Here is a 13,339-nt window from a genome sequence, read left to right as displayed (position 1 = left end):
CCAGCCCCTAGACTGCAGTTTTCAGGCATATTTCCTCTAAGATTGGGGCACTCCCTCCCCTTAAAATTGAGTTATCTTAGCCTAACTGTAGTCCCTGCCTTGTTTTGCTTTAATTCTTCTTTTAATTCTTTCTTTTTTTCTTTAATTCTTCTTTTGTCTTAATTCAGTTTTTAAAACTTTACTTTTGGTTCCACTAATAGTTTATTCTGGAGACTCGTGTATGAAACTGTAAGTCTGAGATTAACGGATGACACAGTGTATCCCAAAATTAATATTTCATTCTATAATTAATCCCTAAGAAAATGCTTATCATTGACTTACCTTACTTTTTGTTTTATCTGAACCCAGTAATAGTAGCCATCATTCTCAGAGTTATCCAGCAGTGTTGGGGTGGGGCCAGTGGTAGAACCTGTGCTCAGTAGGCGCCTGGGGATGCATTCAGCATCCCAGGCCGGGGGGCCTGCCCAGGGCTCTACTGTGGTCCACAGAGTGGGTGTCAGAGGGTGGGTGCCAGTGCTTCTCTGAGAGAGACTGAGGCCAGGTGGTCTAGCTAGCTGGGGAGCTGCAGGGTTGGGATGTGATCCAGGTGCTCAAATGCATAGTGGTCCTTCTCAGCTACTGCAAGCAGCCCAGAAATAAGATAAATATTGTCATTGGAAATAAGAGCCAGAGTGGCCTAGGCTAAAGTCATGCCTTTTTACAGATGTCTTATTTGCAGCTAAACACCTAAAAGTCAATATATATTTTTTTACTTTCTTAACCTTTTAAGCATTAAGAACAACACATTGAAAATGATTCCAGTGCAAAAACAAACAAAAAAACAACCAAACAAAAAAATGTGGCTTGAAAATCCAGCTGTTGCTGAGTCACGTTCTGTCCATTTTTCTAGTAATGTTGTTAAGAGAACTATCTGTAAAGACTGAGTGGTTCTACGGAGTCTTTAGTCTGAAGAAAAGATCAACTTACTTAAGCTAGTGAGTTTTGAGAGAGTAGACCTCTGTATTCTTTCCTGATGGTGAATGTAGCTCTGTGGAACTTGCCAGCTTTGTTTTTGTGGCCTGAATCTTTCTCCTCATTTGCGGGAGGGATGACAGTGGAACCTGCTGAGAGCCCCCAGTGTCCAGTACAGAGTAACTGTCACAGTGACAGACTGGGTGGCATCCACCTGTCAGCTTTCCTGTGTGGAGGAGAGGAAGGCAGTGTCACTAAATAGGCATGCTTTTTCAAGAACTTTTGTCTCTCAACAGTTGTGTCACCCTTTGGGAGTCACCATGCAAGGTACTGACACTGTCTACTGCTCCAAAATCAGTGATGGCTTCATGGTAGCAGGGTTCGGGGACCAGTTGGGTTCTGGAATAGAGCAAAATACAGAGCCTGGGAGGAAGCCAGCCTGATTGCTGGATGGGCATAGCCTGTGGTGCAGCCTACCCACTGTGGACCGGAAGGCTGGCCTGGGTGCCCCGGGTCCCTTCCTGGTCAGCTTAGTTTCTGTGAGCCTCTCTCTTTTGTTGACATGCAGGGGTGTGGAACTTTTTAGATTAATTACTGAATACCATCCCTTCCTGAAGCAGAATCCAGTATGTGCTAACTAAGCTTTTAGTCATGGTTTCTGAGCATCCTAGTTAACAACTCCCCTCATCTCAGTATGCAGGCCATTTATATTGCTGCGTCTTTCAGCAGCTTGGATGGGCTTTTTGGCCGTAGGTGGAGCTGTTGCACCTTTTTTTTTTTTAAAGGCCTAATTTTCCTGTTTGTAAAGAAGATTTAAACAAGGTTGCTTTAATTTTATTTTTTTTTATCTAGTGCTTCAGAATAGCACGATGTCCATTATTTCTGGATACCTGGAAAAAGCATTCCAGTTATATCTTATTTTTGTCTGTCATCTCAGCACGAACATCTTAGGCATGCTGTGAGAGAGTGGTGAAGCTGAACTTTCCTTCCAATATTAGAAACCAGCTGGCTGTGCCTTCATGAGAGAGAGAGAGACCACCTCTGGAGCCCCTTAAAGCTGAGAAGAACTTTGAGCCCCTGGTCTTGCACCCTGCTGTGCATTCACTGGTGGGACTCATTTTCCAAATTCAGCCACGTGGGTCTGAACGCAGGCGCTGCACCAAGCCAGGTGCTCCTAGAGAGTCCTCTCGTCTGGGCAGGGGCTGCAGATGTCTCTGCAGAGTGGTGAGAACAGGAGAAGGGGCACAGTGTTCAGCAGAGGGGAAAGACCTCGTGGAAAGCCCAGCCCCGCTGGCTAGTAGTTTCTGTGTTGGAGCCATCATTTCATAATTTTGAATAATTACTAAGGGACTAAACTAGGAGGAAATGGTTTTGTGAATAAAGGTCCAGTTAAGAAGTGAGCAGGCATCGAGGAGGGCACTGCTGAGGTGGCTAGAGGGTCAGTAGCCTTCCTGAACCCCTATTCCTGGTTACAGGCCAGGCCTGGGCTGAAGTGTGTGTCTGTTGGTGAACATGTGCTGGCCCCACAGTAGCTCTCCTGCTTTCTGTCCAGCCAGTTGAGAGAGGAGACTAAAGAGTAGGAAGGTAGAGGATGGGAATGCTACCTCCTGCTGATGAAGCCACATCGCAGTGAGCTCACAGGTGTAGGACAGTGGTTGTCAATACATGTCCCACCTCTAGCCAGGCCCGTCACGGGGGCTAGGGGGCTTACTGAGGGGACTACCTCCTCAGGTTTAAGCAGAGATCCTGGGTGCTTTCTGAGGGAGCCAGCACCAGGTGCAGGGTGGGGCAGACTAGGTGCTCAGTGGAAGGAAGCGCCTGTGCTTTATTTTAGTGGTGGCTGCCAGGCTGTGGCAGAACAGATGGCCGTAGGCAGAATGGCTCCTCATGGCACACATAGTCACGGGATTGTTCTGTATGGACAGTGGATTGGTGAATGTGCTATTTGTAAGAGGAAGTTTTCAGGACACACCTTTTTGAATCCTATAAAACTGCTTAACGATGTTAATAGCTAATGATAAAACATGTCTGGGGCCACTAGTTCTCGGGGGTTGTGCCGTGATGGGAAATGACATTTTGCAGAGGAGACTAGCTGGGTCTCACCGATACTTGGGGGTTTAGCAGATGACCAGGGCTTTCACAGGATTTTCTTTTTCCCCCCCGCTGTGGTTCTGGGGATTGAATCCAGGACCTTGTGCAAGGCAAGCACTGAGCTATATCCAACTAAGCTATATCCCCTCACAGGCTTTTTGATAGTAATAAAGTCAATTATTTTGAACTAAGTACAAAGTTATCTTCTAAACACTGGAAATCCTTTGCTCAATGAAGTGTCCAGTAATTCAGTGTGTGTGTGTGTGTGTGTGTATGTGTGTGTGTGAGAGAGAGAGAGAGAGAGAGAGAGAGAGAGAGAGAGAGACCGCGCGCGCGCGAGAGCGCAAGCGAGCTCCGGGGAGTGAGGAGGGAGTGGGGAGATCTAGATGGCTGTCTGGTTTAGGGAAGTAGTGGTAAGTTCCACAGTACCTCTGGCCCCTCCTCTCTCTTGTTGCAAGGTGCTGACCTACACTTGCACAAACAATATTCCTTTCTCACTTGGCTTATTTGTGGAAATAAGGAACTCTCACACTTGTTTAAGAAGAGTTGGAGCAGGAGTTAAGAAGGTGGGGGCCCAGAGGTGTGGAGGCACTTAGCTGTTGGTGGAGGGCGTGGTAACAGGGGCTTTTCTTTCTTTCCTCCTGCAACACAAAGGCCCTGCACTGGGAACACACTGACTTGCCTTTCTGATTACCTTCAAGTGTCCAGCTTTTCAACGCTATGGGAATTATGAAATGTGTTTTAGTAGTTAAAAAGTAGTTTTGTTTTCCAAATAAAAGACCCTAATCTGTTCTCTCTTCCAGGGGCACAGGAAGTTCTCATTGATCCAGGTACATCATCTATGTGCTTAGTTTCTTTTGATTATTTATTTTTTTTAAGTGCTTGTTTCATGGTGGTGTGAATGAATTGTTAAAATTTCTGGATTGTGATCTTGGGAACATTCTGATTTAAGAAACTTTAAATCAGAACTGTTAAAAACCTGATTATTATTTGGTCCTTGTTTGATGGGGTACGCTATTGCTTTGTGTTGTCTGTTGAAGAAGAAAATTCTTGCCCTAGCATGGTTAAGTGAATATGTGCCTTAGTTCTCTGAGTGCACTGTGCATGCCTGTCCTGTCAGTTTTGAATTCATTTATAATAATGACTTCACTCCGATTCTGTGGCTGTGCTCCTTTCAAATGACTTCAAATTCTCTACTGCATTTCGCACATGTGTTCATAATGGGGAAAGAAATTTTGCATTTTTTACACAGGTGGGTTTTTCTTTCCCTTTTTCATACCTTCTGTAATTAACATAGCAAAAATCTATCCTGTTTCAGTGCTCAATCATTTTGTGATGAGCTCTGGTGTTTTCTGGTCTCCTCTGAAGAACAGTCAGGCAGGGCACTTGCATGGCGCAGGGTGGTTATCCACGTTTGTCCCCCATATCGCTCCATTCTGAAATGCAGGTTTGGAGACTCTGTTTTAATATTTGTATCCCCTCCTTTCTCTAGGTTGGTGGCTCAAGATTTTGTAGGGTTTGTGGAAAGTGCAGAGGAAGGACAACAAAGTGCCTTTGCTTTCAGGAGACTCAGTTGCCACTGGGGCCTGTGTGCAGGGCCTTCCCGTGCCAGCTGAGTGTATGTGCCACTCCAGGGCTCAGTTGACCTGGGGCTGATGTTTGACCAGGAGACACTTACTGAGCCTGTACCATCTCATTGTGCCTCATAGGAGATGTTAAATTTCCCTCTGTTACCGCATTGCTTGTACAAGTGGCTCAGAGCTACTTCTAAAAGTCAGATGTTTCTTCCAATTAAAAAAAAATTAGTTGAGATAAAGAATATTTTTATAAATTTTTGCAAAGTTTCAAAATAAGTTGTGTAGAGGTGAGATTGGTTTGGGGTGCTGGGAGAGGGGTGACGGCAATCACCAGCCTCGTTATTCAGGGACATCTGGATCATGCTACCGAGGGGAAGGCTGCTGGGAAAGGACGTGGACCCTGGCTGGCACTGGCTTGAGGGTGCCTTCTGCAGCTGTCCCCACGAGAGCAGTGTGGACCTGCCTGCCTGCCAAGGGGCAGCAAGGAGGCAGCCTCCCCCACTGCTGCAGGGCACGACATTTTTTTTTTTTAATTGAACCCAGGGGTGCTCTACCACTGGGCTATAGCCCGTCCTTTTTACTTTTTATTCTGAGACTGGCTGGCCTTGAACTTGTGATCCTTTTGTTTTAGCCTTCCCTCTTGCTGGGATTAGAGGAGTATGCCACTGTGCCCAGCTTGTGAGGTCTTTGGGTGGAGACTGAATGCATCCGATGAGAGCTGGCAGTCTTCTCAACCTCCCTTCTCTGCTGCTCCAACCCTTGAAGATGTGCTAGCAGCAGGGGTACTGATGGGGGTCGCTTTGCAGCTCTCAGGAGGCTATGAGTATAAAGAGCTAATGCTCCCTCAGGGGTGATAGGATTGCTTCGCCCAGCAGAAAGCCCATCCACATGCAGCCATTCCATTGCAAAATATCCCACTTTTATTTATTTATTTTAAGTTTTTATTTGGTCTAATTAGTTTTACGTGACAATAGAATGCATTTTGACACTTCATACATAAATGGAGTATAACTTCTCATTCTTCTGGTTGTACATGATGTAGAGTTAGACAGGTTGTGTAAATCACATATGCATGTAGGGTAAATAATGTCTAGTTCATTCTACTATCATTCCTACCCCATGCTCCTCTCTTCCCTTCATTCCCCTCTGTCTAATCCATAGTACCTCTATTCTTCCCTAGCCACCCCCCTCCATTTTATTCATTTTTGAGTTTTTTTAAAATATTTTTTTAGTTGTTGATGGACTTTATTGTCTTTATTTTTATGTGGTGCTGAGAATGGAACCCAGTGCCTCATGCATGCTAGGTGAGCATGCTACCGCTGAGCCACAATCCCAGCCCCTAATTTTTGAGTTTTAAATGAAGATAGTATTTGTTTCCCCACAACTGTTTACAAAACCCCAAGAAAAGCTGGGCAGTCGAGGGTGCGTGCTATGCTGCTTACTTGAGGGTGACCTGTGTCCTCCGACCTGCACCCTGCGGGTTCTTGGCCTGCACTCCAGGCGGTGCTTCTCTTCTCACTGCTCTGTTCCTCCTGAACGCTGCACATTCAGCATGCCCTCGCTCAGGGACGCAGGGACGCCTCTGATGCTCCCTGGCTCCCTGGCTTGCACTTGTGCTCCCACTCCGTGGCAAGGGTTGTTTCTTCCTGTGCGTTTGTCACGTGAGAGCACTGCTCTCAGCTGCTTTGTTTTTAAAAGAACTTGAATGTAACTCCCCCGTTGAAAGTGTACGGTTGAGTGGGTTTCCGGTACTCATCAGTGTTGTGTGGCTGTAAGTATAGCCACTTTTAGGACATCACACCAACAAGCCACCCCTGCACCAATCACTGTTGCTTCCTGTTCCCTCCACCCTCCTCCAGCTTGACTAGTAATTTACTTTCTTCTCTTCTATGATTTGCCCGATCTGCACGTTTCACATGAATGGGAACATATGACACATGGCCTTTTGTGACTGCCTTTTTTTTGTACTGGGGGTTGAACCCAGAGGTGCTCTACCTCTGAACTACACCCCAGCTCTTGTTATTTTTTGTATTTTGAGGCAAGTTCTTTTAAGTTGCTTGCTGGCCTTGAACTTGTGACTCTTGGCCTGCTCCCGGGTGGCTGGGCCTCGTGGCCGTGTCTGCGCTGTCTCTTCTTCCTCCTCGTGCTCTTCTCATCCTTTCTCTCAGTTGGACGTTGGTGTTGCTCCCACCTGTGGGTGCTGGGAAGGACAGTACTGGGAACACTCTGGTGCAGGTTTCCGGGTGGCCTGTGTTTGAAGCTCTCATGTGCATCTGGCAGAAGAGTTGCCAGGTCATGTGTAGTTCAATGTTGAAAAGCCGCACTCTTTTCCTAAGTGGCCCCACCACTTTGCCTTCCCCCAGGGCGTGCAGGAGTTTCTTCCTCTCTGTCCTCACTGGCATCTGTTAGCCTCAGCCGTCCTAGCGGGTATGAAGTGGTGCCTCACTGTAGTTGTGGTTTGCGTTTCCTATAAAGCTGGTGAGCATCCTTTCCTGCGTTGATTGGTTATTGGTATATTCCCTTTGGAAAAATGTCTATTTGGGTCCCTTATCCCTTATTTTTTAAATTGGGCTGTTTTTTTTTTTAACTGTTAAGTTGTAACAGTTGTTTTCATATTGTAGATGGGAGTCACTTACCAGCTGTGGGATTGGTAGAACCTGGTGGTCCAACAGCATCCTCAGACAGCAGTGTTCGTGAGCCTGCATCTGCAAGCCGAGTCTTGACACAGCCCTGTTGTGGCGGTTGTGCGTTTCACAAGGGGAATGTTAGGTGTAGCTGACCCAGAAGCACCTGCGGTCTGGTAGGCTTGAGGAGCTCCACCAGCCCCCCAAGGCATTTTCACTGTGGCAGAACTGTCCTAGACACATTGTGGTTAACGGCAGAGTAGACTCGTTAACTAGATTTGAGAGAGGCGTGTAATACTGGTTGCTTGTCTTAATTAAAATATTCTGCTTTCGTTAAAGTAATTAGTACCCATGAGTAAACAAAAATTAAGTTTGCATTTGTATGGGACATAGGGGCAAACTTCCTATTATATTTTCTGTTTTTCAGAGCGTGTTATAGCTTTTCAACAAGGTTCTAACTTTAGAATTCTATTTAAACATCGCTCCCAGCTCTAATGTTGTTTGACCGAGTTTGTCCCGTCTTATGCACAGATTTCCACTTTCTTGTAGGTAAAGATTCTCCTTTCAGTATATTGGGTGAGTGTTAAGAGTTATAGGGCTTCTAGGCCTTTTTTGTCCCTATATTTGAAGTTGGCTGTCAAATGGGATATTACCTGTATTTCTTTGGTTTTCATTATGCAGTTAGAATTTTTGAAAGTGAATTTGTTTTAATATGTTACATATGCTTCCCAAGGAACTCAATGTTCTTGAGTTTTTAACATATAAAAAGCTTAAATGCGCACTTGTTTGTAAGTTTTTTTCCACTGGGTATTTGTTTACTCTTTATTCTTAAATTTTTTTTCTTTTTAAGGAATAAGTGTGCATGTTTTAAAAAATGATCATTTTCTCCCTTATTATATAGATCATGTTCATTGTAGAAAATTTAGGAAGTAAAGGGTAAAGTAGGTAAATTGTAAGGTTACTCCTCCCTTACCCCAGATAAGACATGTAAATTTTATAATCTGGAGGTGAAGCCCTCCAAATTTCTTCTTTTCTTTTGAGATGTTTTTGATTATGCCACATCCCTTGAATGTTCGTCTGAATTTTAGGATCAGATAGTCAATTTCTACAAAGATTCTAGCTTCGATTTTGGTAGGGATTTTATTGAGTCTGTTTTGGGGAGTATTGCCCTCTTAAGAATATTTTTTCCTCCAGACCTTGGGCACGGGGTGGCTTTCCATTATCTTTGTCAGCATCCTTGTTGTGTGGTTACCCCTGGGATTTAGCCCTGTGAGGGTAAGTACTTATCACTGAGCTGGATCCTCAATCCTATACTTAATTTTTTTTCAGCAGTGGCTGGGGTTTTCAGAGTATCCCATCATATTTTTTTTGTTTTTAAATTTATTTTTTATTTTTTTGGTACTGAGGATTGGACCCAGGCCGCTTTACCACTGAGCCACATCCTCAGCCCATTTTACTTTCTGTTTGGAGATGAGGTCTTGCTAAGTTACCAAGGGTCAAACTCAGTTGCTGAGGCTGGCCTTGAACTCTTACCTCAGCTGCCCAAGCACCAGGTTTATGCATAAGAAGTTTCATCTTTTTCGTGTTATTGTGAATGGAATTTTCGTCTTACTTGCATTTTCAGTTGATTCATTGTGAGCATATGTGAGCACAGTTAATCTTTGGACCTTGCTGGACTGACTTGTGAGCTCTGGGGGTTTCCTAGTGGATCCCTTGGGGTTTTCTCTATGTAAGAATGTGTGTCACCTGAAGATAGAGGAAGTCTGCTTCTTCTTTCCCACTGGGAGGCTGGTCTTACTCCTGATCTTACAGGGAAACGTTGGGTCTTTCACCACCACGTGTGATGAGCTGTGGGTGTTCACAGGTGCCTTCCTCGGGCTGAGGACACCTTCTGTTCCTGTGTGCGGAGCGTTTTTGTCATGGGGGTATTGGATTTGTCCGTGCTCTTGCTGTCTCTTGAGATGGTCGTGTTTTTGTTTCTCCTTTATTCAACTCACATCTGTGTTGCATTAGTTAATTTTCAGATGCTAAGCCAACCTTACGTTTCTGAAACCAATCTCTCTTGATTGTGTTGCACAATCCTTTTATATCTTGCTGGATTCAGTCCACTAATATTTTTTGAGGAATTTTACATCTGTATTTGTGAGAGAGAATTGTCTGTAGTTCTTTGTTGCTCTAGTGCTTTTTTCTGGTTTTGTTATCAGGCCAGTGTTGGCTCCATAGAATGAGTTGGTTAGAATTCCTCTTAGATTTTTTAGAATTGTGTGAAGAATTGGTATTAATTTGTCTTTAAGTCTTTGGTAGAATTCCACATTGAAATTATTTGTACCCAGGTGAAATTTTTGATTATTGATTCAATATCTTTACTTATGTGTGTATTCCAGTTTTCTTCTTCTTCTTCAGTTGGTTTTGGTAGTTTGTGTCTTTCCCAGAGTCTCATCTAGATTACACAGTGTACTGGCTTGTGGGTGAGTGTTCCTAGTGTTCCTGGGTCTTCCCGTCCAGCTCTGTGAGGCTGTGCTAGTGTTTGCTCTCTCAGCCCTGGTTTTAGTAATTACAGTTTGCTGCTCTCCTTCCTTCCTTCCTTCCTTCCTTCCTTCCTTCCTTCCTTCCTTCCTTCCTTCCTTCCTTCCTTCCTTCCTTTGGCTATTTATCAATTTTGTTGATTGCCTTAAAAAAACAAACTTTGTGATTTTGTTGATTTGATTTTTCTGTTTTTTTTTTAATATTTAGTTTTTGGTTGTAACTGGACACAATATTCTTTATTTTATTTATTTATTTTTATGTGGTGCTGAGGCTCGAACCCAGGGCCTCCCACATGCTAGGTGAGTGCTCCATAGCTGAGCCACAATCCCAGCCCCTTTTCTGTTATTTTTGGATTTCATTTATTTCTTCTCTCATCTTTTCTACTTCTTCTCTTTTGCTTGCCTTGAATTTAGTTGTCTTCTTTTTCTAGTTTCTTAAAGTATTGGCTCAAGATCTTCCTTTCTTTTTCTTTTAAGTTAAATTTAAGCTGTTTTTTTGCAGTTTTGAAACGGGAATGGACCCAAGGACTCACCCATATTATGCTAGGCAAGCACTCTACCCCTAAGCTGCACTCCCAGCCCTTTTAATTTTATTCTAAGACAGGGTCTCACTGAGTTGTCCAAGCTGGTTTTGAACTTGCCATCCTCTTGTCTCAGCCTCTCTAATAGCTGGGGTTATAGGTGTGCTCCATTGTGTCCCTGATGGTGACTTTTTTTTTTTTTTTTTGGATGGTACTGGAGATTGAACCCAGGGGTTCTCTGCCACTGAGTGATACCCCCAGCCCGTTTCATTTATTTGAGACAGGATCTGTCTTGAACTTGGAATCCTCCTGCCTCAGACTCTTGAGTGGCTAGGATAACACACAGGTAGGCTGACTCTTTGAAACCAATGTGCCCTGCTCTGGTAGCATGGTCCACTGTCCTGCCCAGTGCCTGGAACATGGGAGGTGTTAGGAGTGAAGCACTCAGTCATTCTGAGCTGTGATCTTAGTTTGTAATTGGTCTTCTGCACATTCATTTCATTTATATTCCAAATTTTACATATTTAGTGCTTCAATTGCTACTGAAATACATTCTATTTTAATAGAATTATTTTATAATTTATTGAATTTATCAGAATTCTCATTTTTAATTGTTGATTTCTTTTTCTTTTGGCACTGGAGATTGAACTCAAGGGCTCTCAACTACTGAGCTGATCCCCAGCCCTATTTTGTATTTTATTTAGACACAGGGCTCACTGAGTTGCTTAGTGTCTCACTAAATTGCTGAGGCTGGCTTTGAACTCTCGATCCTCCTGCTTCAGCCTCCTAAGCTGTGAGGATTATAGATGTGTACCACTGTGCCTGGATTAATTGTTGATTTTGAAACAATTTAAAGCCCAGGTCTTACAAAACAGTTTAAAGATTAGTACCCAGTATTTGGTGTACTCATGAAGACCCAGCAGTTAGCTTAGTCTTGGCTTTATGACCCGAGCTCTGTGTGTCATGTGTATTTTTTTGAGCTATTTGAGTGAGCTGTAGGTTTGATGCTTCCCCAATGCATCGGGTGTGTTTCCAGGGACAGTGTCACCACAGAAGCGGTGTGGTGGTTACAGTCAGGGAATTTAACCTTCATGTGAAACCTTTCTGTGCAGCGCAGGTCCATTTAAAAAACATTTTGTTGGTGTACTATAATTATACATAGTAGCGGGGTTCACTGGGCCACGTTTGTACATGCACGCAGCATGATTTAGTCAGTCTCCTTCCGCAGTACCTCTGCATGAAGCTGGAATTTAGGGACCGTTGGTGGCTCCTTCTGTCACTGTTTGAGGATGCTGTGTGCAGCATTGTGGGTGGACCTTCTCGATTGGTTCTGTGATGCTCCCTATCAGTGCTTACCTATTTATTTGAAATGTAGTTGTTTCTGTTTGTATTCCATCAATAGGTTCCCTCACCTTTATTGATTTATTTTTAGTCTAAAAAACATCATAATGGTTAAAAAAGTCAAAAACTATATGAAAAATTATATCTCGAGATGTGTCACTTCCCGTCTCATTTGGCACGTGGTTTTTACTTAACCCTGTAGGCGGCTTTTCTCTTGTGTTCCTTGGTTTTCCTCTTCTTTCTCTTTCTTCTTCTTTTTAGAAAAAACCAAAGATTTAAATATCTTTATTTCTCTTTCTTATGCAAAGTGTAGGATGCTACAGTTTTATTGGGATGGTGGTGCTGGGGGTGGGGTCCAGGGGGTGGGGCCCAGGCCTCCTGTGTGCTCGGTAAGTGCTTTGCCACTGGGCTTCACCCTTAAGGCGCGTGCGTGCATGCGTGCGTGTGTTGCTGGGGATTGAACCCAGGGCCTTGTGCGTGGTAGGCAAGCACTTTGCCAACTGAGCCACATTCCTTACCCTCAGCTCAGCTCATTTTAAAAATATTCTATTGAATTTATGCTGGTTTTTCTCTCAGCTTTTATGACCTTCTCATGTTTCAGGGATATGCACTTTGTGATGTATGTTGTGAATATTTTCTCAGATGCTCATTTATGTATTGCTTTGTTTGTGGTATTTTGCTGTATGATTAGTAGGTTAAATATACATATATATACACATATATGTATATATATACATATGTGTATACACACACACACACACACATATATTTATTTATTTATTTATTTATTTATTTATTATTATTTTTTGCTGCATTTGAGTCACAATGGCCTTTCAACTATACCCAGGTTCTAAAGGAATTTGTCATGGATTTTGAGCCTCTTTAGGTTTTCTGTTTACCCGTAGATCCCGGACCCATTTGCAGTTTGTTTTGGTGTTTGGTGGAGGGGAGGGCCTTCTTTCCCTGCCAGAGGTGGCTGTCTAGGTGTCCCAGCACCCCAGGGAGAAGGCCCCTCTCAAGCCCTGTTACCTCAGGGCTGTGTCTCGCTGCTGCAGGCAGTGTCTCTTGGCTAGTTCAACTTCTAGGCTCATGGAATCACTGTCTTGTGTTGGTGGCAGTTGGGAGGCATGGCTTTGAAGCCTTATTGACCCCAGCGTGGTAGCTGCTACAGGAATTATTGCCACCTAAGGACTGCTCCCGTCTCAGCTCCTCTCTATCTCGATGTTTTTGCCTCTCTCTCTAGTCACTGGTCTCTGTTTACTACTCCCTCTTTTTCTTGCTTTTTTCTGTGTTTCTGAGTTCCTGTTTTGTGCCTTATAAACACTCTTGCATGAAGTATGAGCTTACGACTACTTAGCCAGTGATGGCAGGGTTGCAGGTGGAGAGTGGGCATGCTGCTGTCTCAGCCTGCCCGAGCACGGGTTCCCTGCAGCAGTGCAGGGCTATTGGTCTGGAAGGCACTGTTTCCCTGGCCCACGGGAATGTTCCATGGGCCCGTCAGGACTGTGGCTGTGAGGAAAGAGCAAGTCTACTGGGCTCTAGGATTTTTAGAGCTTGTTATTCTTTTATTTTAATTTTATTTTTTTAATATTTTATTTACATTTTAGTTTTCGGCAGACACAACATCTTTGTTGGTATGTGGTGCTGAGGATTGAACCCGGGCCGCACGCATGCCAGGGGAGCACGCTACTGCTTGAGCCACATCCCCA

The 13,339-nt window shown here is 44.0% G+C and overlaps 1 protein-coding gene across 2 annotated transcripts in view; it reads left to right on the top strand.

The window, feature by feature from the left end:
- The window catches only part of TRAPPC9 (trafficking protein particle complex subunit 9), a gene marked incomplete at its 3' end in the record, with an annotated part of 533,166 nt that overhangs the window by 18,413 nt on the left and 501,414 nt on the right, over window positions 1-13,339 (top strand). Inside the window, exon 6 of one of the 2 annotated variants that reach the window (XM_081266489.1) lies at window positions 3,846-3,872. The exons of the other annotated variant lie outside the window; for it this stretch is intronic. Coding sequence (XP_081122615.1) covers window positions 3,846-3,872 — 27 coding nt within the window. The remainder of the gene's footprint in view (window positions 1-3,845; window positions 3,873-13,339) is intronic. 2 annotated transcript variants of the gene reach the window in all.

Source organism: Spermophilus citellus, assembly GCF_964194105.1.
Source record: "Spermophilus citellus genome assembly, chromosome: 14".
NCBI lineage: Eukaryota > Metazoa > Chordata > Mammalia > Rodentia > Sciuridae > Spermophilus > Spermophilus citellus.
Note: the sequence above shows the minus strand (reverse complement) of the source record. Positions and strands in the feature narration are given on the sequence as shown.